The sequence below is a fragment of the Eschrichtius robustus genome, chromosome 11, assembly GCF_028021215.1.
Source record: "Eschrichtius robustus isolate mEscRob2 chromosome 11, mEscRob2.pri, whole genome shotgun sequence".
NCBI lineage: Eukaryota > Metazoa > Chordata > Mammalia > Artiodactyla > Eschrichtiidae > Eschrichtius > Eschrichtius robustus.
This window is the reverse complement of record NC_090834.1, coordinates 13993219-14020361: the sequence shown is the minus strand read 5'-3', so window position 1 is coordinate 14020361 and position 27143 is coordinate 13993219. Positions and strand designations below refer to the sequence as shown.

At 60.7% G+C, this 27143-nt stretch overlaps 1 protein-coding gene across 4 annotated transcripts; it reads right to left on the bottom strand.

Annotated features, from left to right (window-relative positions):
* Positions 1-454: 454 nt before the first annotated feature.
* Positions 455-27143, bottom strand: BCL9L (BCL9 like). 4 transcript variants are annotated; one of them, XM_068554326.1, is made up of 10 exons: positions 26151-27143; positions 19769-19824; positions 11182-11283; positions 9544-9929; positions 8747-8866; positions 5443-5653; positions 5200-5284; positions 2814-5100; positions 2094-2375; positions 455-1664 (listed from the first exon to the last, which is right to left on the bottom strand). In XM_068554326.1, exons 3-10 carry the CDS (start codon positions 11205-11207, stop codon positions 571-573), a joined length of 4491 nt encoding a protein of 1496 aa, XP_068410427.1. In that variant the 5' UTR covers positions 11208-11283; positions 19769-19824; positions 26151-27143; the 3' UTR covers positions 455-570. The 4 variants fall into 4 exon arrangements, with proteins under 4 accessions (XP_068410427.1, XP_068410428.1, XP_068410430.1 ...); XM_068554327.1 differs by lacking the exon at positions 19769-19824 and having other exon boundaries at positions 26151-26883; XM_068554329.1 differs by lacking the exon at positions 11182-11283 and having other exon boundaries at positions 26151-26171.

Genomic DNA, 27143 nt, shown 5'->3' with positions numbered 1-27143 from the left:
GCTGGCGCCTGCCCACCTGGCCAGCCGCCTGCAGGTTGGGGTGGGAGAGGGGGTCAGCCACATCATCAGGGAGAGGAACTGAGGCAGGAGAAGACAGAAGGAAAAACGGGGGTGGGGGGGTGGGCAGAGAAACCAAGAGGAGGAAAGTGAAGCTCCCGGAGGAGACAGCAGCAGGAAGGGGAGGGAGAGGGAGGGAGAGCTCTCCTCTCCTGCTCCCTGCCAAGGATTAGATACAGGGCTCTGAAAGCAAAGCTGAAGAGGGTGGACGCAGAGAAAGAGGGAAAATCGAGGCTCCGTAGGACTGGAGTGGGGGGGGGCGAGGGGGAGGGGCAGTCCTGGCGGCCGAAATGGGACCAACCCCCATCCCAAATCCCCCACCCCACTCTGCCACTTCCCCCTAAGCTGCCAGCACATCTGGTTTCCACAAATGCCACTCCCCACACAAGCCCCCTCCCACCCCCTCCACCCCACCCCTTGACCCAGGCCATCCCAACACCGAAGGGGAAGACACTTTCTTAAGGTTATCCTATTTGCAGTATCGCCCCAGCTCCAGCCCCCCCACGGGGACTGCTAGAAGGGCAGGTTGGCCATGCCGCCCGGCGCCGGGAGGTAGCCCATCTGGCTGTCCAGAGACACACTGCGCTGCCGCAGCGGGTGGGACACCATGAGGTTCTGCTGGGGCGGCGGGCCCATGAGAGAGCCCTGCGGGGGGAGCATGTGGGGGGGCTGGCTGTAGACCTCACCGCCCACGCCCCGCTGCTTCATCAGCATGAAATTCTGCTGGGTCATGAGGCCTTGTGGAGGGGCCATGACCCCCTGGTGCAGGCCATGGGGCACCATGCCCTGCTGTGAGGGCACACCTGTCCTGCCCAGCAAGGACATCTGTCCGGGGTGGCACATGGACATGTTGAGCCCCCGCTGGACGCCCTGCTGCCCCGGGAGGTTGGGGGGCCGGGAGGGGGTCTGCTCCGCCATCATGTTCTGCAGGTTCATGAGATGCAGATTGGGGGGCTGGGCCTTGGGGGGCTGGTTCTCGCTCTTGGGGAAGTACTGGAGGGTGCTGCTTGGCTTCTCCGAGGGGATGATCCTGGACAAGTCGAACTCGGGGATCCCCGTCGGGGTGGGCCGGATCACCTCGCTCAGCTCAGGGTCGTTCAGCACTGACGCCACCCCGGGGAGCACGCCCGGGGGGTAAGCGTCGCCCATGCGGCCGGCCATGCTTTTGCCCATCAGGTGCTGCTGGGGGGGCAGGGGGCCTGGCGGCTGGCTGGGCAGGTCCTCTGGGGGCAGGGCCATGCCTGAAGGGTAGTGCTGCTGCAGGCCGGGTCCCCCGCCCCCGCCCCCACTAGGGGCCATGGCACCATGGGGCTGCTGCAGCCGAGGGGGAAAGGGCAGCATCTGGGAGGAGTTGGGCACAGGGCCGCAGGGGGCATTCAGGGAGTCTGGGCCCCCTGGAGCCATCATCATCGAGTTCTGAGGGGGCCCTCCTGTCCCCTGTGCATTGGGGTGCAGTGGAATGTTGGAGCCCAGAGGGGTGGGGGAGGCCAACATGGTAGGTGGGGGGTCATGGGACAGGGGCTGCTGGCCTGGCAGGTTCATGCCCATGGGGCTCTGGGCAGCAGCTGAGTTCAGGTGCATCTGGGTGGGCTGGTTATTGCTGATCCCTGCGGGGAAAGAGAAATGGGGGTCAGGAACCGTGTGCGCCCAGCTGGGGGAGGGTGCAGAACTCAGTCCTTCCCCACTCCCCAGCCAGGCTGGTACTAGGGCTGAGGGCTTTCACCGTTGGCCTGCCCTAGCTACGAGGGAAGGGACTCCAGGCACTTAGGTGAGAAGCCAAGAGGCCCAAGCTCTGGCCCAGCCAGCCAGGGACACATCAGTAGGTGGAAAGACCACTCCAGCTTTCCGGGCCTGGCTTCACTGAGCGATGAGTGGGAACTGTGTCCCGGGACACCCCCCCTACTCCATGCCCAGGGCTCTTTGGAAGCGCAAAAAAGCCAGCAGGACCGCAGGGGCAGCTGCTGGCTGTGGCAACTCTTCCCACGCCCAGTGCCTGCATCAGCTCTTCTCCCCGCGGCCCCTCCCTGTCCCCGCACCTGGCCCAGAGCCCTGCGGTGGTGGTGGCGGGGGGAGCAGGGGCCGGTCGGGCAGCAGCTCGTCGTCTGAGGTGGCGATGGTCTTGATGGCATTGTGGTAGAGCGGGGTGGAGCTGGGCATGGCGTACTTGGACATCTGGGACATCATCAGTGACAGGGGGTTCTGGGAAGGCGTGGGGTCTGGGGAGGAAGTGAATGGCAGGCTGGGGTTCATGAGGCCGCTGGGAGGGTTGGCGGGAGGCGCTGAGGAGTTGCTCCGGGGGCCGCTAGGCGGGAGGGCACCTACAGAAGCGGGGAGACAGAAAGAGCAGGGGTGACTGGGGAGGGGAAGATGAATTTGGCTGCTCACACTGGGGGCTTAGCAAGAGGTCAGCTCCCAAACCTCCACCTGACTCCTCCAGGCACAGATGTCCCACGCAACACAGGCCCCCCACTGTCACTACAGCCCACCTGTCTCCAAGCAGTTCCTGCAGCCTCAGGGCCCCGGGCAGTGGGGAGATCCCAAATATGACCCCCTTGAAATGCCTGGGAGATGAACATGGAGCTCCCTGTGAAAGCTCACACACAGCTGCCAGCGTCTGCCCCACGAGCAGAGCCGTCCACCTCTGGGCCCCGGCACGGATGCCTTAACTCACTCCCCTGGCCCAGCAAGAATACTCCCACCGGGGAGGCTCCCAGCGCCAGAGGCCAGGGCCCACTTGCCCGGCCCCATTGACTCACTCTGCTCCATGTTGCTCAGGGTGCTGGAAGAGTTCATGTTCAGAGGCGGCTGCTTGTTCTGGGGGACTCCGGGGCTGGGCATGGCTGTCTTGGGCGAGGCGACCCAGCCTGGAGAAGGCACCGCCATGGAGGGAGACTTTAGCCTGCTGGGCGAGCCGGTGGGCGAACGGACGCTGAGAGAGGAGCTGAGGACCTGGGGTGACTTGAGAGGTCCTGGCGGGTTGGCCGAAGGCAAGGGCACCATCTGTGAGGGAGTCTGGGGTGACTTGAGGTTGGCGGAGGGCGAGGTGACCAGGGGTGAGTGTACCTGGCTAAGGGTGGGCGACTTCAGATGCCCCATGCCCGGTGAGCCCATCTGATTAATACTGATGGTGAGGTCTGAAGGCCGTCTGCCCAGCCCCCGGTTTGGGGCTGAATGCACAGAGCCGGGAGGATTGGATGCAGGAGGCAGGGGCATGTGGCTGAGCCGGGTGGTACCCACGTTTGCCATGGGCATTGAGCTCTGGTCGGGGCTGAACATGTCTTGAGTATTGCCCATTTCCTGGGGCATGGCTTGGTAGGGTCCCTGGCCCCCAGAGAATCCCTGCTGGCCCTGGCTGGGAAACTGCGAGGGCATAAGCATCTTCTGCGGGCCGCCCATCATGCCGCTGCTGTTCTGGGCCCGCACCCGGGCCATCTCCTCGGGACTGAGGCCCTGCGGCCCCATCATGTCCCCGGGGCCCCGCATCTTCTGCGACATCAGCATCTGCTGCTGTGGGGTCATCTGCACGTTCAGGTTCATGTTCATGTTCATGTTCACGTTCATGTTCATGTTGAGGTTGCCTGGCCCCATGGGTGGGTCCACCTCCCTCAGCCCAGACTGCCCCATGGGGGGACTCAGGAGGCCCCGACCTCCACCAAACTCCATGCCCATGGGAGTGCCCGCCAGGCCCTCGCCGCCAGCTATCTGCCCGGGGAACATGGCCGGATCCATCTGCCGGTGCGCCTGCATCATCCGTTCCACTTCCATGCCCTGCCCCATGCCGCTGCCGGCCATGCCCAGGGGGCGCTGCATGCCCATCGACCGCTTCTCCAGCAGCTGGTGTCGCAGCAGCTCCTCACGAACCCGAGGGGTCATAAATCGCTCGGCTTCACCCTGCCCGCCTGGGTAGGGCACTGCGTTCTGGGCAAAATTGCCAGGCCCCCCCATAGGGGGCAAGTCTTCAGTCCAGCCCATACCCGGCCTCACAGGCCTCTGCATGGCATTCATGGGCACCTCCAGGGGCATACCCTGCATGCTCCCAAACCCAGGCACCCGTTGCATCTGGTTGCCTGGGAAACGGGGACCGGGGAAGGGTGGTCCACCCCGGAGCTGCATGGGATCTTGGACATCCATGGGCCCCCGCAGCTGGGCTCCCATCCCGGGGGGCCACTGATCGCCAGGCTTGCTGTGGTAGGGAGGCGGTGGTCCCCTCACCATCATGCCCCCCATGCCCATCATGTCCTGCAGTGGGCGGCCCCCATGCAGCCCGATCTGCTCCTCCTTCCGCCGTTTCTCCTCGTAGTACTCTTCCTGCAGCTTGCGCCAAGCCACCTGCTCAGGTGTCAAGCTGTCCTGGCCCAGCCTCTGCATCATCATGTTCATCTGCTGCCCCACGTCCCCACCCGGGGGGTGTCCAGGCACTTCATGCTCCAGCGGGGGGCCCCCGAGGCTCTGTGTCTGCGAGATCATGGACTGCAAGGGCTCCTCGTACTTCTTCAGCCCGCTGGCCGGGGCCGCGGGTGGCTGCTGGGGGGCGGGAGGGGCTTGTGCTGGGGGTCCCCCCTCGCCTGCTCCTCCGGGGGGCCCCTTGAGGAAGGGCTCAGTCTCCCCGCTGCGGAGCAGCAGCCGTTCAATGTCTCGAAGCGTCTGCAGGGAACGCTCCCGATGCTCCAGCTGCTCCTTGGACAGACCCTCTGAGCCCACCAGGCTCCGCTGCCCATTGCCGGTGGCGGCCTCCCCAAGCAGGGCAGGGCCGGGAGCACTGCTGGGGTCTCCTCCAGGAGGCAGCGGGTTGTTGGCGGTGGAAGCTGTAGGGGTATTAGGGTGGGTACCCCCAGTGCCACCACCCGTGCTGGCAGCTCCCACCGAGTTGGGTGTCAGGTCCTGATTGGTGTCCTCAGGAGGCCCCTCAGAAGGCAGAGCAGGGGGGGCGCTGCCTGGGGCTGGGGGTGGCGGTGGCGGCAGTGGAGGAGGCTGGGACTGAGGGGTGCCTGTTGATGGTGTGCTCAGGGGTAGCGGTTCTGGGGTGGGTGGCACTTTGGGGGCCTGCAAGAGGACAAAGGCAGAGCACGAGACAGGTAAGGGGATGCGCTGGCCAATCCGCTGCTCACAGAGCACCATGCCCAGGCCAGGTGACACACTCACCTGGTCCAGCTTGGCACGGGGCACGTTCTGCTGGTGGTAGGCGAGGATGGAGTCGGCCCGGCCCTGCAGCACTGCCTCCGCAGCCCTACACAGGCGGGTTGGGCACAGACAGCTCAGAGAGGCGGGCAGGAGGGAGCCCTCAACCTCACCCAGCCCAACCCAAGCCAACCCTGGCCCCCTGCAGGCACTCACTCAGGACCCCAGGCGGAGGGGTGCTAGGCAAACAAGGGCTGAGGCACTTACGTGTTGGCCAGGTGGGTGGTGAAGACATACACAAACTGTGAGGGAGGCTTTCCCGGGACGCCCCCGCCTCCACCCCCAGAGGCGTCGGGCCGGAGGCCTGGTGGGGGCCCATGCGGGGGGCCTGGTGCGCTGCTTTCGCTGAGGGGCAGTTGGGCGGCTTGGCCAGGACCCAGCTGTGGGGCCGCCATGGCTGGGTCTGCTACATTACAATCTACACAAGAGAGGAGAGGGAAGGAGGCCCAGATTTAGAGAGGAGATCCAGTGGGGGGACAGCCCCCCACCCGCCCCTGTCACAACCGTACCATCCTAGAGATGCCCAGGGACAGAGAGGCTCACTGCTTCATAGCTCGTGCCCACAGGGTCATCTGGGGCCCCAATGGGGCATTTTTACTAGTCTAGTTTCTATACTTGCCCTAGACCAGGCTTTGAAAAGGATGGAAATTGTGCGGACCATGTGGAGAGGAGGGAGAGGGAAAATGTGACCCTTATGAATAGGCTCCCGCATGCCTGGCACCCTGACGGACGCTTATGGATGTGATTCCACCTAATCATCACATCCCTGGGAGGAAGCTGTCGTACACTCCACTTGTCGTATACTCCACATGACAGCCTCAGAGGGATAACATTACTCACCCAAGGTGACACAGCCAGGCAGTGCAGAGCCAGGGTCTGCACCAGGCAGGGGCTGCAGAGCCCCGAGCTTGGCCCTGTTCCGACCCCTCACCGTGGTCTGTGCATGTGTATGCACGTTGGCCAGGTGAGGGGAGAAGGCAAAGAGCTTGTATAGCTGATGATTCAAACGCTGAATGGTTTTCACTCTAGCCCTACCACTAACTGTTCTGCAACCTTATGAACAAGATACTTCCTCCCTCTAAGCCTCAGTTCCTTCATCTGTAAAATGGAAACACTAACTCCAGCCCTGCAGGAGGGGGAGGGGCTGATCAAAGAAATCTATTTTTACAGCAAGTTCACAACTATGTCACAAACTAAAAAACTGTTTAGAAAACAGAGAGTTACAAAAGCCTGACATACTGGGTTCACTGCCAGGGTAGACTGGCCATCCTCGGCACCGAGTGAGGTTTTGTTCCATGGTCACAGCCCTGACTGTAAGTCCTCGCCTACAAAAGATCTACGCTTGGTCATTCATGGGTCTAGTGAGTGGGTGGAACTTTGCCACCAGTCAAGTGCCTGGCCTGCAGACAGTAAGTGACAGCACCTACTGCCCCAAGTTGTCTCCCTTGAGCTGGGGCAGCAGCCACCTTCCCGCAGGCCCACGGGCAGGCTCCTCTTCTTGAAGAAATCTTCTCTAACACTTCTACCTCATAACGGCCCTGCTCTGGACCCTGTCTCTCCAGTTTTACATAGAATAACAGAGCCAGAAGTTTAGGGGGGGAACTTGAGAGCTGACCTCAATGTGTGAGGGCTGCCCTGGGGAAGAGGAAAGTGCACATTCAATACACAGAACTAGGACTCCTGGAGATGAGTTATGGGGAGAGAGGCAGGCTTTTATTTCAATAAGGAAACTTCTAGTACAATGATAACAATAAAAGCTAAACACTGGGGACTTCCTTGGTGGCGCAGTGGTTAAGAATCCACCTGCCAATGCAGGGGACACGGGTTCGAGCCCTGGTCCGGGAAGATCCCACATGCCGCAGAGCAACTGAGCCCGTGCACCACAACTACTGAGCCTGCACTCTAGAGCCTGCGAGCCACAACTACTGAAGCCCACGCACCTAGAGACTGTGCTCCGCAACAAGAGAGGCCACCGCAATGAGAAGCCCGCGCACCGCAACAAAGAGTAGCCCCTGCTCGCCTCAACTAGAGAAAGCCCGCACGCAGCAACAAAGACCCACTGCAGCCAGAAAAAAAAAAAAAAAAAAGCTAACACTGTTCTAAGTGTGCTACATGTCTCAACTCACTGACTCCTCACAACATCCCTAAGAGGAAAAGATTATTTTTATAGATGAGGAAACTGAGGCCCTTTCCCAAATTTACACAAATAATAAGTAGAAGACCCAGGATATAAACCAAGGCGGTCTGATTGCAGAGTCTGTGGTCTTAACTTCTACATTATACTGCCCTACCATTAAGAACTCTTTGAGAATTTAATGGCAATATAACTAAAACAGTTAAGTGCTTGCCTTGGTATCAGGTATGGGATGTTAGCAATTTCTTCTTTGATTTCCCTGTGTTTTCATGTTTCTACAATGGCACAGTCTAGTGTTATAAAAGTGAATTGAGGAGGTCTGTCCTGGGAAGCAGTGACCACCCCCATCTATCACTGAAGGGTTTGGCCAGGGGCTTGTGGACCACCAATGAGTCCCCTGGGGTGGGGGTGGGGGGTAGCTGGGACCAGATGACCTTTAAAGTGCCAGCCAGCTGCAGAGGCTTCAGTATTTGATCCCATACACCACCTCCACGGACATGATCTGCTCTTTCCACAAACATCTGCTGAGTCTGTTTCCTCCTCTGCATCATAATAACACCTACCTCACAAGGCTATTATAAGGATTAAATAAAACAAAGTAGCAAAGTATCCAGCATATTTTTTTCTTCCTTCTTTTTACAGTCTGGCTTTCGACAAGTTCACAATTTAACATTCTCTGGTTAGTTTCGTATGCATTAAGTTGTTTCTCCCCACACACAGACGTAAGCTTGGAGGGAAAGCATCAAATCAATGTATATGGGCTTCCCAAGGGCAGGAGTATGTCCGTTTCTCCCCCATCACTAGTGCCAGGCCCAAATAAATGCTGATCAATGCAAGAATGAGAGGGGTGGGCGTCCACCCACACCCACTCCTCGTCCTGGTGATGCACTCCGGGCACTTGCCAGGAGTCAATTAGAGGGTAGGGAAGGGCACCAGAGACACAGGCAATGTCAGCTCACACCCAGGCTTAAGCACAGCTTTGCGCAGCCGAGCCAGCTGTCCAGCTCCCAGTGATGCTGGACCCTCACCGCCCTCCCTCTAATAACCAGTAGGTGGCAGCATAGGCCAGGAATTCATGGGAGGAGGTGTAGATGTGGCCGGGAGAGGCCACCTGAGGTTCAACCTACCCCACCCTGGTCCCTAGGGAGAGGGGGCCACTGAGCACCTGGAAGGCGGCAACTGAGCTGTCACAGTGCAGGGAGGGACTGAGTCAGAGATGTGAGATGGGAGAGGAGGAGCCTGGGCTCCTGACCCTTTGCTCCCTCTTCCCAGGCTGCGCCTTCTAAAGCCCTAGGTGAGGAGAGGGAGGTTCCCTCAGGGCGGCTATCCTCTGGGGGCACCATGGGCCACAGCATCCTGGCAATGATGGGCACTCACTGTGGGTGGCCCCAATGGGCTTGTCATCCTCCTCGCTGTCCGGTCCTGAGCACCATTCGTCCCCACTGTATGGCTGCTTCCGCTCCAGCACACAACGCCGCTTACTCCGGGGTGCCACTTCTGCCCAGGCAGGCAGGGGTCAGAGTGAGTACCCAGAGGCCCTGTCCTCCCACAGCCGGGATCCTTCCCAAGCCCCGTCTCCCAGATGCCCCACCCCAGGGGGCATTGCCCAGGCCATGGTGGGCACTTTGCCAGCCCTTGGCCCCCACCACGACACCATTTGTTTCTGATTTCTCTCTACAGCCCTGCTGCCTGCCTCCCCTCCCCCACCCAGCACCAAGCCCAGCATAATCCCCAACCACAACTGGTTCTAATTAGGGCTGGGGGGTGGGGAGGGGGAAACTGCTGCTACTCTTCCAGGCCCCAGTGCCTACACCATAGCTCCCACCAGCCAGGATACCAGGAGGTTCCTGGGAGGTGTGAGGGTCTGCTCCTCACCCCAGAGCACCTCCCTCTCCCGCTCTGGGGGCTCTGGTGGGAAAGCAGGAGAGGCATGAGACCGACAGACCAGAGGCCCCATCACTCTGTGTGGCCCCTCCATGGGTGGCACCCAATCCTGAGAGAATGACCAGATGGGTGGGTATAATGGGGGTAAGAGAAAGGTGCCCCCGGCATAAATGCTGGAGAGGAGTGGGCGTTGACGATTAGGCAAGGGGGCTAGAAAGATGGTCTCCCAGCAAGTGTGAGTCTAGGGCTGTGGAAGATGCTGGGGTCTTGGGGATCAGGAAATGGGATACCTTTGGCCTCCGAATCCAGGGACGGTGTCCCAGACTCTCGCTGCTCTCCGGAGTCCACAGACACGCTCCGCTCCCTCTTCACTTTGCCCTTGAGCGAGCTGAAAGGGGGCACCCCTGCTTGGGGGTTCTTCAGACTTGAGTTGCTAGGTGAGATCTGGTTGGCCTTGGCCCCATGGTTCCCCGCCCCCACGCCCTTCGAGCCCAGGTTGCAGGTGGGTCCTTGGTTCACATTCTGGTGCTGGGATTGGGCCCCGCCATTCCCTGTCTTGCCATGATTGGTCAACTTATTTTCTGGGTGCATTGGCTTGGCTGGGGCAGGGGGGCAGTGGCCGCGGGGGGACAGCGGCGGGCTCCCTGGAGCTTCTCTCCTCCTAGGGTGGGGTAACCTGGAGAAGGTGGAAGAGACATGAAAAGTTAATCTTGCTAGAGGTGTAGCATGCCTGGATTTTAATTGCCCCATCCTGCCTCACCTAGTGGTAGCGGAGGTGGGGGCTGAGTGGCATCTTAAGACCACCAGCTATCCCCTACCCCCCTCCATGTCTCCTCAGAGAAGGGCTGACGCCCCTCTCCACCTTGGGCAGTGAAGATGGGGCAACCCCCTCCGCCCTCCAATCCCCACAATTCAAACGAAAACCAGGGCCTCACATTGCCAGAATCCAACCCACCCCCAGCCCCAGCATCCAACAGACTGCAAGCCTCCATGGCAACCCCCCTCCACTAGCACCTGGCCAACACTTAAGCATCCTCTCTTCAAGGGTTTGCTGTCTTCAGACTCCTTCCAAGGTCCCCAAACCTCAACTGCCATGTGTCCCAACACCAGCATGGAAGGGGCACAGGACCTGAGGGTCACTGCTCATGCCCCAGCCCCATTCCCCTGGGGAAGTGGGGAAAAGCACACCAGAGAGCGGTACCCACTGGTCCAGACAGCTCCCCAGAGCAGGAGGGGAACGCCTCAAGAGGGTCTACTAGTATGCCTGGCCAGCAGGCAGGAGCAGGAAAAAAAAAGGGGAGGGGACTGGTGTGCAAAGCAGACTGAAGCCAAGGATTCCTGCAGCCTAGGCTGCGGGCCCTTTAAGCTCCAGCCCGCTCCCCCCACCGCCTCCCCCTCCCCGGAGACCTATTAATAGCCGCTGGAAAGATCACATCACGGGAGAGGATATTTATCCCCCCTCATTCCACACCAGCTCAGATTTATTTCAGCTCTGCTGTCCTGCTGCTGCCGCCTGGCCCTGTCTGCCGGCTTCTCCTGGAGAAGGGGAGGGAGGCAGGCACCGCCCCTCCCTCCAGCTCCCACCCCCAGCTAGACTGAGGCCAGAGGGCGCCATCGGACCCGACAGTGGGGTGGGCAGGGGTCTGCTCAAACCGTTTTTAAGAGGAAAGGGCTGGAAGGGACTAGAACAGCAGGCTTAGCTGGTTGCCATTCCCCTCTGTCCCCTGGGCCCAGGCACTAAAGCTGTGGGCTCCTGCCTCGGGGCAGGCCTTCCCATTCTGACCTCCCTTTAGCCCGCCGGTGGCCTGGAAGCCAGGTACTCAGGGGGGCTCGCTCTCCAAGCCTGCACAGTTCAGTCCCATCACCACTGGGCCCTTCCCTTCCCCTCACTCCACACACATATCCCGCCCTCCGCGACACCCACACACCTTGTCTTGTTAGCCAGGATCCTCATGGTTCCCACACACAGTGGGGCTACGGCCCCTGTGCGTGCCCAGGGCCCAGCCAGGTACTCGGTACTGGAGCAGGGACTGCAGCAACAAGCCCCAAAGAGAAAACTTGTGACTTGGGGAGGGGGTGTGAGAAGGGGAGGGGAGACGGGAGGACCCAACAGCCCTGGGACTAGGGAACTGGATAGGGTAGGGTGTGACTGGCAAGGAAGGATTACTAGTCGGGGGCCTGGATCCTAGTGGCCGGTCCTATCCCCATTCCTCCCGCACCTTACCCTCAGGGAGCTTGCAGTCTCTAGCAAGGCCCCCCGGGCCGCAGGGGCAGAATTCACTAAAAGGATGGGTTGCAAAAGTGCCCGCTTGGGGCGGCCGCGAGGTCTGTCAGGCCCCCGGGGGGACTCCCGCCCCCAGGCACGCCCCTCACCCGGGGGGCGGGGGACCCCCTGGCGCCCCGCCCCCAGCGCTGAGCCCTGCCCCTGGGCGCCCAGGCGGGAAGGGGGCCGCGGGTAGGGGCGATGCCCCGCCCCCAGCTCGAGGCCTAGCCCATGCCCATCCCAGCAGGCCCGGGCGGGCAGCGAGAGGCCTGGCGGGGCCCCGGGGCTGCAGCTGGGCTCTTCTGGAGACCAGTAACGCTGGCTCAGATTCCTCCCCGACCGCAAGAATGCAGGAGCCTCCCCTCCCCCCGCCCCAGCACCCCACCCCGCCCCCTTCGGCAGAGCCAGAGCGGAGAGGCCGAGCGAGCGAGCGAGAGAGCCAGCGAGCCAGCGAGCCGGGGAGCGGGCGACGGGCAGGACTGCAGCGTGCCTCTCCCGGCCCCGCACGCGCCGCCCGGACAGACCCACGGCCAAGTGCGGCGAGGGGCCTGGCGCGCGCCACGGCGGGGCCGAGGTTCGGTCCAGCGCTAGGCGCCGCCAGGCAGGGGCCCTGGCACCCACCAGCACCCAAACTCTGACTCACACACACTCGCAGCTCACACGTGGACGGGGAGACAAAGACACGCACGGAGCCCAGGAAACTAGAGGCGCGCTCACGCCGGCCCGCGGAGGTGTGCGGGAGGGCGAGGGAGGCGCTGGCCAAAGCAGGAGCACAGAAGCAGCCTGGGGCATGTTTCCAGAGGCGGCCAGAGGGCAGAGAGGGAGCGCGTCGACTCATTGAACAGATGAAAAGACTGAGGCCCGGCCACAAGGGAGCCATAGAAAGTTGAGCCCGGTAGTCACAAAGAAACACACACGGGGCCATAGATACACCAACAAACAGATTTACACAAACACAGAAGCCTCACCCGACCGCCCCCAGCCCTGTCCCCCCACTCCCCCCGCAGATCCCAGAAAGGGGTGGGGGGAGACGAGGAGGTCTTGGGCCAGAAGCTTTGTCCCGGTGACAGGCCCAGCCAGACCGAGCTGCCGGAGGCTGGGCTGGGACCTGGGCGGTGTTGGGGGGGGGGGGGCCACACCAGTGACCCTGTGGGAGTCTAACCCTAACTTAACCCCGGGGCACATTGGCCTCCCCCAACCCCTCCCGCTCCAGCTCTGTCTCTAGGGAGGGAGGCTCCTCAGGGGAAGATTCCAAAGTCCAGGGCCTGGCTGGGAAGCAGCCTGCTGCCAGCCCCCATCTCCTGCATCACGCGGGATGGGTGCGGGGGGTTGGGGGGACTGAGGCGGGGAGAGCTGGAGGGCACCTGGGCTTAGGGGCAGGCCTATGGGGCTGACATGGGTCTCAGGCTTCCACCTTCACCACCTTGCTGATCCTCAAAACTACCAACCACCTGCCACGACAGCATTGTTAGCCCCATTTCACAGTGAGGAAACTGAGATCTGGGAAAAGGAAGTGACAGGCCCCTGGGTCACATGACCATTACATGGCAGCACCAAGACCCCATTCCCCTGGTGCTTCCCCTCCACTGCAGTGTCCTCCCCTCAAGTCATGACAGCTCATCTGAGCCTGCACCCGACAGATGGGCTTCCCACACGCCGCAGGTCACTGGACCCAGCCCCCCGGGGTTGGGGCAGGGCAAAGGCCACCCACTTTCCTCTGTTCACAGCTTCAAATATTGGGACATCTAATAATTTGGGAAGGGGCTGTTAGAAAATTAGTCCTCTCCAGGGTACCCAGTCAGGCTGAGCCTCCTCTCCAGAAGAATCTTGGAGTTGCCCTCCCCTCTAGGACTCCACCCCCTCGCTCCCACCCAGCGGCAGGACGAGCTGAGTCAAGTACAGATGAGTCAGGAGCTTCCCATCTCACACCTCCCCCCTTTGCCCCTCAGGGGTCTTCCCCAGATCCCAGAGACCCCCGTCCTCCTCTAGCACTCACAGTCCCTGGAAGAGACCTGGAAAACCTTGGGGATGGGAGGCAGGAAAGCTGATTCCTGGTGGGTGCAGTTTTTAAACAGAGTGAAGGGGCTTCCCAGCACCAGGCCAGGAGCCCCTGAGATAGGTGAAAGGAAAGGGATGGAGCTCTGGGAACACAGCGCTGTGGCTGCCTCTTAGGGGGTAGGGTGGGGAGCAGTGACATGTGCTCACAAACAGGGAGCAGGTGCCAGTCACCTGAGTGAAGAGGCCAGGAGCAGACCTTATGAGAATGGAGCCCAGGAGGCTGTTGAGACAAAGCCTGCCTGAGATCTTGCCCTCCTGGTGCAACGTGGGGTGCGGGGGCGGTTTGGGGGTGGGAAGTGACCTAAGGGTTAAAGTGCACCTGACTTCAGCTGGGGGAGGGAGACCAGGAAGGCTTCGACGGGGCAACCTGCCTATTTCCAGCTGCCCCCACCTTGGGAGCCTCTCCTTGGTTCACCAGCCAGCCCACCAGTCTTATTGCCCAGCTCAGAACCATCCCAAAGAGGCAGTGAGAACACGCTTGGAGGGCCCATGCTTCCACACGCAGTGGGCAGACACCTCTAGAGAGGAAATGGGCTGCTAGGACCCTGTGGTAGCTGAAAGAACAGGAACCTGCTGGGAGTATTAGTGGTGGGATCCTCAGCCACTGACTCGGGGAGAGGCAGCCCTCAAGACAACAAGGTCCCGAGTCCCCTTTCTCCTGGGTGTCAGGACTCCTTGGTCCCTAGAAGCTCTCCTCTACCACCCAGGTCACTTCCGCTTCCTGAGGTGGTGACTCAGCCGGGTGGGGAGGTCAAGGATTCAGAGCCCAGCAGGAAATCTGCTCAAGAACCAAGGTATTGCTCTGGGACCCTCTGTATGGGGACTTCCAGGCTTGGGGGGCCTTCCCCTCACCCTAGTTCCTAGCAGCTCTCCCCACTTCCGCCCACCTCCTGCCAAAGGAGATCATGCAAATCAACCATTTTGTCTGGGAGTTTCCAGCCCCACCCCACCTGCAGCCCCAGGGTGATGTCAAGGCAACCCTAACCCTGCTGGGACATGGAAACTCCTGGCCCCAGACCTTCCAGTCTGGGGTCTTTGAACAGGGTGCTTCTGGAGGGGATTCTGCCCTTCTGGAAACTACCGGACTAAGTGGCATTGCCTAGACAAGCCGGAGGTCACCTCACTTGGCTCCCGTAGCCAGTGCCCAAGTGGCCAGGCCTCGGGAAGCAGTCACGGCCTGGCAGTAGGGTGCCCCCAAAGGCTACTGCTCAATCTCTGGCTGCTGCCTCCCCCGGGGGGGGGGGGGAGGGGGGGGCACAAGGAAACAAGACAGGGCAGGAAGCCCAGGCAGGCAGCGGGCACTCTGGGCCAGGCACAAACAGCCAACACAGGAAACCACAGCCCACCCCCGCCCACCCCACCCGCCCAAAGCTCTGGGAGAAGGGAGTGCCAAAAGCCTGGTACCCCAGCAGGGGCAAGGGCCAGGGGTTAGCCTGGGGCAAGGGAGGAGCAAGCAGCTCTCCAGTCCTCTCTCTGCCCCAGACCCTACCTCGGGAGGGGGAGAGGAAGCCAGGCTGGCAGGGGTGGTGCTGCCTCTTTAAATCCACCGAAATCCTGAGCTAGGCCCAACCCAGCTCTGGTTTCACAGGAAGGAAAGGAGCTCAGGAGCCAGTAGGGCAGGCAGCGGTGGCTGGAATTAGCCCCACCGGCCCAAATATATCTGGTCTCCGCCTGCCACCCCACTGGCACTTCCTGCCCCCTGGCACCTACACCACCCTAGGGGTGGGAGAGGGTCTAGGTGCTACTCCCCACCCTGTGGGAAACCCCGATCTCCAGAGATGCCCTGTTGCTGGGTACACGTGTTGGGAGGTGGCGTCCCAAGCCCGGATTCCCAGAAGGGAGGAATGGGCAGGGTAGCTCCCTGTGGGCCCTCACCTGGCCTCTGTCCTCCAAGGGGTTAATCTGGCCCTTTTTTGGGGGGGGGGGATTAGGGGTGGCCCAGGAACCTCCTCCAAACTGCCTGACTGCCTGGCGGCTGGGAACAATGGGGCCATTGTGGGAGTTGCGAGTGCAGGCAGACTGCTGGCACAGGCGGTGCACCATGGGGCGCGGGACCTCACCCAGAGCCCGCCTGCCCGCTCTGCTCTCTCCCCCAGGTACTGCCAGCGTCAGAGGCATCCTCCCAGCCCTCACCTCGCTGGCCTGGCCCAAACTCTTGGCACCAGCAGCAGCTGGAGGGCCCTCGAGCTCTGCCCACGTTGACATCCAGACTGCTGTGACCCTACAGGAAGCAGGGGCATGTGGGCCAGGACGGGTGGGGGTGGGGGCTGATGAGACAGGATGTATGCCTGTGATCCTCCCGCAGGGAAGACAGGAAGGCCAAATGGGGTTTCTGGTGTCAGTCCTGGCACCCTCAGGCAAGAAGGGCTTAAGGGATTGTGAGAGCAGTGACAGGCAGGGTCCCCTGACCCCAGGTCTCCGTTCCTACACTCATTCCATAGACCTGCTCCCTGAGGAGGCCCACTCCCGTCAGCCTGGGCCTCTGTGGCTCGGACACTGGCAGGCAGTGTGAGTGATGCAGTGGAATGAGAACCGGGTTTGCAGTCAGGCCGACAAAGATGCCAATCACATCCCACCCCTTCTGAGCGACGGGACCTTGTCCATCCCTTCAGCCCTCTGAGCCTCAGTTTCCTCATCTGCAAAATGAGGATCAATATATCGAGTGAGATACTAATAGTGAAACCATCCAGCAGAATGCCTGTGACATACTCGGCCCTCAACAAACCACCTCTGGCCATGATGTCCTCTTCTTTACACCCTACATGGCACCCAAATCCTTGGGCATTTGGTAAAGATGGGCACTCTCAAGATATTTGCTCTTGAGTATCCAAGGGATCGGGGCCCATGGGCGTCATCTCAGTGGTATCAAGTACAAAAACTTGGCTTTTTCTCTGTCCTCACAGAGCCCAGCTCCCTCAGCTAGCACTCCCCTGGGCATCACTGGGTTTATCGACATACACTCAAACCCAGAGCATGAGCCCAGAGAGCAGTTATCCACTCTCTTAGCCTCAGGGCTGTCTCAAAACCCCAGGAGAAAAGCAAAGGGGAGTTTCCTTTCAACAGTGGCCCACGTCCCGTCCCCTCCACCAGCCACCCCTCTCCCCGTCCTACTCCTTGGCAGTCTCCGTGCAGGGTCTGGGCTGGGAGGAAGCTGGAGCCTACTTTCTTGCCATGGGCCTCTTTAAAGAGTGGAGGGTCTGAGAGGGAAAGAAGAGCAACTGGGACAAGCAGTTCTGAAAGTAGAGGTCCAGAGAGAAGACCTGTGCTCTTCTCAACTAGAGAGGGTTGTCCCTCTCAGGGTGGCTCCACAGCCCCCAAAGGGTTAACAAGGCCCTAAAAATAACCTGCTCCCAGCAGGACCTGCTGATTGGAACCCTCCAGCCATCTGTTCCCATTTTCTCCTGTTCACATTGGAACATCTGAAACCAGCCCCAGAGCCCCAGCCCGATCCCAAAAATAGCCCCAGCCTGCCCAACGAACAGGCCCCAGGGGCTGGGCAAAAGCGGCATGGCCAGCCCAGCAGTGAGGCATGGCCCAGGCCAACACTGAGCCCTCACTCCCAGGCCCATGGAAGGGAGGTGTTCCCTCTGTTCCCAGAAGGAGGTGGTGAGTAGACCCAGGGCCTCCAGCCCACCCCCATTGGTACCAGGCCAGAGAAGGTACCCAAGAGCCCTGGTATCCCAGGCACTCTGCCACATCTGAATCCACTTTCTCCAGAGATTTGGACACTCACTCCCCAGAAGACCAAACCACTTATCTGCAGAGCTTCCCTCTTTGTGGGCACACCATTCCTGCTGCCCAGCGCTGGGCTCCTCACCCAGACGTTCCCAAGCCTTAGCCCCTCCATCATCCGACTCTCATCCCAGGGCCTTTCGGAGCCTTGCTCACCCAGAGTCACTCAGCATTCTCCCCTGGCCTGCCCCAGGGCACACAGGGTTGAAACAGAACTTTTCCCAGCCCTGCCCACACTCACCCACGCCGCAGAGGAAAGGATTCTGGGGGTGTCCTCTGGATGCTGATATGACCCCACCCCTCCTCTGGGCTTCAGGATGGGCTTCTGCCCATCTGTGTGCAGCAGGTGCCAGGCATGCCCATCTGGGCTTCTATACATATCACAGGCCTGGGCACTGCCCTGCCATGCTCAGGGAAAATGCCCAGGCAGGGTACAGGGAATCCAGTGGACCCTGGACCCCAAGGCAGGCCTAACAGCTGCCATCCATGTCACAGCTCCACACTGCTACTTTTCTCCCCAAAGAAGGTCCCTGACCCCTTAGGCCAGGAAAGAGAGGAGGCGGCCATCTAAGCCATTTAAGAACAGAGTGTCTTAATGGCTGTTCAGCCTGGTGAAGGAACAGAGCATCAGGGGATGGGATGGTGGGAGGGGTGTTGAAGCTGATCTGAGCTAATAGCATGGGGGAGGGAGGGCTCAGCTCTGAGAAGCGCTAGGAGATGGGGAGGGAGACAGGCCCTAAGTCCTCAGACCCCTCTGCAGGCCCATGGCTATCTGGCAAACTTGCAACCAAGATGTTAGTTTCCCCTCAGTGGGGAAACTGAGGCAGCAAGAAGGTGGGTCTGGATAGGTATTAGAATCTAGGAGTCTGAATTGTTGGAAAGGTTGTCTCTTCCCCACCGTCCACACTCCCCTCACCCCCATCAATTCTTCCCCTGCTAAAGCCCCCGGGAGGACCACGAGTTCCTATGAAGAGCTATGGCTAATAATAACGAGGAGGATCTCTAATATTTATTGAGCATTTACTCTATAACATCAAGCTGTCCTGAAGGCTTCACAGGCATTATCTAATTTAATCCTCTAATTTAGTACTCTACAAGAAAGTTCTCTTGTTATCCCCACTTTACAGATAAGAAAACCGAGGCCCAGGGAAGTTGAGTAATTTGCCTGAGGCACACAGTCCAGAATTAGAAGAGTCAGGATTTGAACTCAGACACTCCAGCAACTGGGCTATTAACCATTTCACAATACATGTTCACCCTGGTAGCAGCCCTCTGTGCTATGACGAAAGAATGGTGCCTCACCCCCTCATTCCATACTCCCTCCAACCCCGATGCGCACCAGGTCCTAGCTAGAGGCCACAGTTCCTGCCCAGGGAAGAGATCAAAGAGAGGCCACCACTCCCCACCCCCTCAACACAGGTGCCTGGCCCACTGGGGCTCTGAGAGCAGAGTTCTTGGGCCACCCCAGCCCCATCCACCCCCAATCTGTTACATCATCACCCATCCTGGTCCCTAAGAGTCTGGGGAAGGAGCAAGGCAAGTTACCATGACAACAGCACAGGCCCCTGCTGAGAGGCCCAGAGGCAGGAAGAGTCTCCGCAGGTGGGGGTCAAAGGTCAAGTGGGACTCACTAGTGACGGGTGGAGTTCCAGCCCTGCCCCCCCCACCCCCTGCACCTGCTCAGCCACACCTGGCACTGCCCCCCACTTTTTTCATTGCCTAAGTTGGAAGGACCACTTCCTCTGTGTCCCTGAGGGGTGGTGGCCTCCAGCAGGGAGGGTGGGGGGATTCGAAGCCCCTCCCTCCTGGGGACAGTCTAGGAGAAGTGCCTCCTCGCAGTCCTCCGCTTTCTCCAGCTTTCCCTAGTCAGACCAGGAGCCTACAGGCGTGTTTGTTGTGAATTCAGGGAGTTGTTGCTAAGTAAGGAAGGAGGGGAGGGAGGGGGTGGGGGTGGCAGTAGGGAGAAAGCGTGTGTGTGCCTGTGTGTGCGCGTGTGTGTGTGTGTGTGTGTGTGTGTGTGTGTGTGTCTAGGGGCCAGGGCAGAAACCACATTACTGTGGCTGGTAGCCACCCTGGATTTGACTCAGCCAGCTGAGGCCAAAGCCAGCAGGCGAGGGGGAGCAAGAACCTGGGATGACCGGGAAGGAAACCGTACCTTGCCCTCCAGGGGTGACCGGGCTGGGGCTCCCCACCACCCACCCAGGCTGGGACTTTCACTGGAGCAGCGGCTGTGGCGCTTTAACCCTTCCTGCCCCGGCCCCGCCCCCGTCCCCTACCGGGTTCCAGGTTGTAGGCTGTCAGCACCCTCTCCTCCGGGGGGGAGGAGAATGAAAGGAGAAGTGGGGGCAGAGAGCCAGGAGGAGGGCGCCCGAGACAAAAAGCCAAGCAGGAGGCAACGGCAGAGGCAGACAGAGCTGAGCGAGGAGGCCGTGAGGACACACATAAGCACACAGACCTCTCACCTCAGGATAATGCGTGTCGGGCTCAGGCTCAAGGGTGTGATCTGGGCTGGGGCTCCCTGTGGAGAGAGGGTCACAGCTAGAAGCCCCAGGCCAGCAATCTCTACCCCTGCTCCTCCCAGAGCCCCAGCCCCACCCCCAGCACGTACACCACTAAGCATGTACACACAGACAGGCCTGCAGCTCCAGGAAGTCCCTGAGCTACTTGGACACCACCCCCCCCCCACGACTTCTGTGGATTGGCCGGGAGCCAGGCCTGACCCAGCGGCCCCACCGCACAGCTCCCCCTCCCTCCCCTGCAAGCAGGAAAGGAGAAGGCACTAGAGATGCCTTAGAGCTCCCTCAGAGCTCAGCCCACAGGGAGAGGGGGGAGGACTCCCACGGCCTGGCCTGAGGACCCGGGTAGAGGGATGGATGGGGAGGCCTGAGGACCCCAGCTTCCAGCACCAGCCACCCCGGGGTTATCCTGTGTCAAGGAGAAGAATGGTGGGGGTCCTATGTCCCTGTGTGGTCTCTCTTGTCCCCTGAAGATGCCCCTGGGGACCGGGCTTGGCTGGGAGGGCCTAGGGTGAGAGAATCAGGCTTAGCAGTTCAGTAGGAGGGGGCTGGGTGAAGCTCCCACAGGCAGGCGGGAGGGAGGCTGGTGGCTGGGCTCAGTTTGTACTGGGGGTCAAAGGGGAGTTCTTTTCCGAAGAATTCTGGGAGAGACGCCAACTAGAGCAAGCTGCTAACCACCCCTCCCTCTCTCTCACTGCACTGGGTGGGGGGGTGTCCCTGCCAACCAGACTTAACCCTCTCCAGCCTGTGGTGCTCCCAGGCACACGACAGGGGAGTTGGGGAAGGGACCTCCCGCTGGGCCCAACTTCCAGTTCTAGGGGGCAAGCACAGGGTGTCTGCCAGAACATGGTACCACACGGCCCCATCTGGTACTGCCCCGCCCTGCCACCACCTGGGTGACTTTTCTGGGCTCATCTCCTGAAGGTGTCTGCAGTGACGTGTGTGTGCGTGTCTCAGAGACAGAGATTGAGAAACAAACTGAAAATTCCTTGCCAAGGCCCTCCCCCTGCTGGGTCACTGAGCACTGTACCAACCTGTGTCTCTACCCCTCCCTTCCTCCCACTGAGTCCTGGGACCAGAGGCCATGGGAAGGGGGGTTATAAACAGACAATTTTCTCTCTGCCCACCTCGTGCTGCTGTCTCCATAGGCCCTTGACTCCAACAAACAGCCCCTGCCCCAGCCCTCTTCTTCACTGATTTGCTACAAGTGCTTCTAGAGGAAAGTATTCAATTATAGCCTGAGATCCCAGGATGGGAAACTGAGTCATAGCGAGGCATCAGGGGTTCCAAGGGCCCGCATCCCATGCAGACATAACTCTACTAACACAACTCTTGCTTTGGCAAAAAAAGAAAGAAAGGAAGCTCCCCTTAGCAATCCCCACCCCACTCCTGTAAAACATGATTAAGGTCAGACATCAAGAAGGACTTCCCAGGGTCAAGGCTACAATGGCAGCTGGCCTCACATCCAACGCTTCATATTTCTGGGGTGGCACATCACCCCCACCCCCGCCCCAGCGTTCCAGGCCCCTCTGTCTTCTGCTCAGGCTGGAAATATGAGTGTCTTGTCTTGTTTTGCTGTCTGCCCCTAGCTAGCAAAGTCAACTTTTCTGAACTTTAGCCACCAAGCTCCCAGGTCTGATGTGGCTGGCTGTTTCTTGTCCCCAATGAAGCAAGTGACCCCAAGGGTGGAGGGTTAACTCCCTTTCCCCAGCCCTTTGTGGAGAGCACTGGGCCACCCTGTGACAGCTCCCACGATGTCACCAGGACAAGAAGAGGAGGGACTGGGAGTACTGGGATCCCTTAAGGTGCCAGGTGTCCGTGAAGGGCAGAGGAAGAGAGCCCAGCCTTGGGGACAGTTTATCCCAAAGTCTCCCCACTGCACACTTTCTCTCCAAGGACCACAGAATGGCCAGAAGCCTTGGCCTCGCTCCAAGAAACCTCCCTATCAAAGGACAGAGGACTCCATGTCCCAGGGAGCTATGGGGAGACCTGTGGCTACGCACCCCAGACATGTTCTGAGGGAGGAGGATAGAGGCGGCAACAGAAGCAGAGCGCACTGAGTGTGCGCACGTACGCACACGCACATGCATCAGAGACACAATCCCGAGCACGCATACTCCTCAGATACTCCCAGACGTGTATCTGAGAGAGAAACAGACACAACCCCCAAAGACACACATCCAGGATACCTCTTTAAAATAACCCAAACTCCCCAAAAAGGACTCCTTAAGACCCATAGAGGCTCCCATACTCAGAGAAGGCCAAAGAGAGCTCGGGAAACACAAATGACATTAGCCAGTCACACAGAACTACTGACAGACAGAAGATAGACCCACACTGGGATACACGAGCACACACACACACAACACAGAGTAGCATGCACGTGGCCATGTGCTAGCACACAAACTCACTCACACACACACACACACACACACACACACACACCCAGGCAATGCACAGCATGAAGTCAGATTAGAGGACTAAATTCTGGGCTAGTGGGGAGGAGGGGAGTCAGAGCAGGGGGGTGGAGAAGTACTCAGGGATTTCAAAACAATCCTGGTTTCGAAATGTTGGAAATGCTGGATTCAGGGCCATTCTCAGTTGAGGCTGGGGGGTGGAGAGTGAAGGGGAGGGGGAAGACAGGCTAGCGCAGGGCCACCAGCCCATTGGAAGAGGGACTTGGACAGAGGGCATCCCAGCCCCTGGGGATGGGGACTAGGCCAGACACCAAGGTTAGGACGGGCAGGTGGCCCGGGGCCAAGTAGGGAGGGCCTGGGGTGGAAAGGAGGCAGAGAAGGAGAGGCTTCCACTTTAGCCACTGACTAGAGAAGAAAGAAGGCGAAGGAACCCACCTGGGCCCTTCCTCGACCCGTGGGTGGGTGGTGGTGGCCACCTTCCCCCCTACAGAGTGGCAGCTGGCTCCCCTTCCCCGCCAGCTAGCAGAGCCCCAAGGCAGGCCTAAAGCTACGGGGGGTCAGAGGGTGTGGGAGGACAGCAAGGGCCTGCAGGGGGTCAGGGACCTTCCAGGGGACCCAGGACCACCCACACTCAGGGCAGGGTGGGGGACATCTCCCTGGGAAGCCAGAGCTTCCTACCTGGGTTCCCAGGGAGGGGGGCTCTTTGGGAGGCCGAGGCACTACAACAGACGCCCACATCCAGGAAGTCACCCCTCTCCTCCCAGGGCACCAGGATGCCCTTACTGCCCCTCCCCCAACCTCCAGGGAAAGTCGGCAGCTTTCTCCCAGGGAGGGGAGGTCAGGCCAGGCTGGGGGTGGGGCTCTGGAGGCCTGGCCCTGGCACCCAGCAGAGGAAATGCCAGGCCTTAACTCCAGGCTGCCTTCAGGGAGGCCCATCCAAGTGACATGCAGCACCTCTAGTGCTGCAGCTTTCCTCACCTTGCCCCTCAGCTCCTAGCCTCTGGCTACCTGGCCCTCCAACTGGCTCCAGCCGCAGCTCTGGTAGTTAGAGGGTGGGACCTGGGGAAACTTAGCGCCCCTGGAGGAGCCTCTACCAGCTCCATCCTGGCCCCTTGGCCAGTCAGAGCCTCCTCGCCCCAGATCCCTGGGGGCAGCCCCCACAGTGGGGCTACGGGTGGGCAGCTGGTGGGGCTGGCAGGCAGGGGCACAGATGCCAAGCTAGAGCAGCCAGGCGCTCAACAGGTTGAGCCAGTCCCTGGAACAGCGAGCCCCACCCCAGGGAGAGCAGGCCTGGCAGAGGCTCCCTGCCCGCGGCACCCAGCCTGTACCCGCTTGGCTCCCACGGCTGCCCACTTTCCCACGGTGCCATCCCCTCTGCCCCCTCCCCCGAGGTCAGCAACCAAGCAGTGCCCAGGGCTCCTGGCACAGGGAAAGGATGCCGTTTCCCCATCACCCCTGGGTGCCCAGGCTCTTGGAGTGCCTCACTACCAGCAACCAAGGAGCCCCCAGAAGAGTAAACATGGCGTCAGGCCAAAAAGAACCCCGAAGTGCCCCCTACCTCCTTGCAGGCCTCCTCCAGTCCTGGGCAGACTGGACACTCAGACACCCTGGCTCCCCGCAGCTGCCCCCCCAGGGCGCTGGGATGGAACTTCAGCCAGTGGCGCCAGAGGCAGTGTGGCGGGCCCCCAGCTCCTGTCTTGGACACCCTGGAGGAGGGGCTGCTGAGCTGGGTGACTGCTGGCTCCCTCCACTCCTGCCAGAGCTGCTGCTGCCTGCAACCCTGCTCCTTTCCTTCCACCCCACTCCTGGGCTCCACGCAGCTCCATCCCAGCCCCTCCCCCTGCAGGCAGGCAGCCCCCTTTGCAGGCATCTCCTTTAATCTAAAGCAGGTGCCAGGCATTCCAGCCCTTGCTGAGTCGACACTGCCACCCACTAGGCCTCTGCCCAGAAGGCTATTGCCCTGCCTCTTCATGGAAGTTGAGTCTGCGGCCCAGGGCTCCTGCTTAAACTCAAATACCCAGAAGTTGGGAGGCAGACACTATCCAAAGGGAATCATGGGTGTCCAACACAGACTCAATAAGCAAGTTCACTAGGTCGCACATTACCACTGTTGTGATCGATTGTGGACCACCAACACTAATCCTTCTCCAGGACTCTGTAATCTCTTCCCACCTGGACCCTCAACCTCAGTAGTAATTAGAGACTCACTCTGAGCCTCCATATGGACCTCCAGAAACCATCTCTAGCGTGAGGCCCCTGCTACCCTGAGCACAAGAGTCACTCTGGATCCAAGGTTATATAGGTATTCTCCCCTTCAGGAGCACCCTTTCCAGCATTAACCCCTGCCCCACCCCAGTCAGAAGCAACACAGGTAAGTAGAGAATCTCCAGAGGCAAGTGGCCAGAAGGCTGAGCTTCCAGGCCTGGTTCTCCAAGGCCAAGGAGCCTGATTAGCTGCGGGAGGGCAGCGTCTTCCGCCCTGATACCAGACCCCACCCCACCCCCCACCCCGCCCCTTACCTTCCTTTCTCTCCCATTCTCATCCTGTCCTGAAGCTCCTATCAGCAGGCGCCTCAGAGCTGATACCAGAAAGACAGGGCCTGAACATGCTCTTCCCCTGGGGCCATGAAATCATGGTCCTGACCCAGAGAAGGCAGCCAAGCTAGTGCTGAGGGGCAGCAGACAAGCCAGGCAGCCCCAGCCCAGAAAAAGTAGCTGCTCCTTGGAGAGGCTGAGGAGGGGGGAGAGCAAGGGGAGTGGAAGCCCACCCACCCTGCAGGTCTCATTCAGAGAGCTGCCCAGAGGCATCAGTAGGGTTACAGCAGATACTGTGCGAAGACAGCTTTCCTAGGTAAAACAGGAAACCAAGGCCAAAGATCAAGGGGGCCTCCAAGCCCCTTTCCCGGGGCTCAGTCACATGCCCAGCTCACCTCTCCCAGAGCAACACTTTTCCTCCCTGCAGCAGAGGCCCCCAGACACAGACACAGACCCACACCCCAAGCAGCAGACAGACAGAAGGAGGAGGGAGGAGGGGGTGTCAGAAAAACCCGGAAGGAAGGAAGCTGGACAGACAGACAGAAGCCAATCCTGGCTTCACTGCTCCAGAGGGACACCCTCCAGACTCCCAGACTGTAAGGGACACTCTCCTCAGCTCCCAAGAGGGAGAAGGGGAGAGTAGACCTCGGTGTCCCCTGAAACCAAATTCCAGCAGCCCTGGGACAGGACATACTCCAGCCAAGCAAGAAGCCCCAAGCCTCCCCTCTCTTCCCCACATTCCTCCCCCAAGAGCTCCCCCAGACCAAGGCAGGGGCTGTCTTCTCTTAGCAAGGCAGAGACACCTCCAAGGAACTGTGTGACTGCCCCCCACCCCCACCCCGGGGCCAAGCCCACACCACTAAGAATCCTTGGCAGGGGAGACTCCTCCAGTCACAGCCCCCGCTGCTCCTAGGCAGTGCTTGGGGGCAGAGGGTGACCCCCAGCAATCTCCAATCCCCACGCACCTCCTTATGGAAGCTCCTATAAGCCAGGAGAGGAGTGCCGGGGTGCTGAGACCCAAGGGGTTGGTGAGCCTGCGAGGGGGACTACATCTCCCAGAAGCCCCCAGGGCAGAGTTGCTGCTCCAGCTGGCCCAAGGCCGGCCTTGTTCTCTGTGCTAGGGTGGCAGGGTCCCCTGGCTGCCCCTAAGCCCTCCCCTCTGTGCGCTGGGGCTGCCAACCTGATTGGGGGCCCGAGAGTGGCCTCCACTAATCCTGGGGGCGTCCCCGACCCCTTAAACAGCCTGGGGGTGCGTGCCAGAGGGCCAGAGACAATCAGACTGTGTTCCCCCTCCCCAATTCGAACTGGATCTCCTCCCTCCTCGCGCCTCTGCTGGCCTGGCATGACTTTCGCCCTCGGCCCCAGCCCTCCCCTCACCTCGCGCGGGTCGGGGGTCCTCACGCCAGGCCGGAGTTGGACGCCATGACCAGGTCAGGGTCGGTGGGTGGATTGGGGTCCTCCTGCTCGCCAGTTGGAGGTGCGGAGGAGGGCGGGCAGGTGGTGATCTTTTGATCCTGGACGCCTTGATCTCAATACCAGCCCGGCCCAGGAGTGGGTATCCGGGGGTCGCTGGGCGCCTGGGTTCCTGCTTTCCAACCGCGGAGCATGGTCTTGGGCGCCGGGCAGCGGCGGGAGAGCGCGCACACCCGCCCGGCCCGGGGCTCAGGGCTGGGGTCTCAGCCCCGAACCTCACGGCTCCGGCTCCTGCTCCTCCTCCCTTCCTTCCTTCCTTCCTTCCTTCGTCTCCTCCTTTCACTTTTCCCGAGGCCCGCGGGGACGGCGGGCGCGGGGCTGGGAGGGGGCTGTCTGGGCGCTTATTGTTGGTCGGACGCCGAGGGTCCGGGTCGCAGTCCCCGGGCGGCGCGGCGCCGGGGGACCCAGGCGTGCGGGCGTCCGGCCGGCTGGCTCCGGGCAGCGGCGGTGGTGCAGCGGCCCCGAGTCCGGGGCATGTCCGGCCACTGGCTCCGCCGTTCGCCGCCGCCTCCCCGGGCTCCCCTGCGCTGCCGGAGCCTCGCTCGCCCCTCCACTCGGCTCCGCTCCCCAGCCTGAATAAGCATCGGGGCTCTCTGGCTGCCTCCTTCTGCCTTCATACCAGAGCCCGGAGAGGCCCCTGTCAAAATAAGAGCTCCCCCATCTCGCTCGCCTCCTCGCCCAACCCGGCTCCCCCAGCCTCCCAGTGGTCTGACTCGGTAAGGCGCCCGGCCGGCTAGCGGGAGGCAGGTTGGCCCGGGGGCGGGGAAGGGGCTTCTATGCCACTCTCCACCCCATTCCCAAGGACTGGGGAGGAGACGGGCTAACACCATCTCAGGCTGGGGAGAGGTTTGACAAACCTACCCTCCTATCTACGCTGATTGGAAGCAGTGGGAGTTG

Excerpts from the sequence above, each read along its gene's own strand:
- BCL9L (XM_068554326.1), bottom strand. The coding sequence starts at position 11,207 with ATGAGGATCCTGGCTAACAAGACAAG. Across the intron at positions 5,654-8,746 it reads GCCCATTGGGGCCACCCACA|ATTGTAATGTAGCAGACCCA; the intron begins GTGAGTGCCCAT and ends TCTCTTGTGTAG. Across the intron at positions 5,101-5,199 it reads CCCGTGCCAAGCTGGACCAG|GCCCCCAAAGTGCCACCCAC; the intron begins GTGAGTGTGTCA and ends GTCCTCTTGCAG.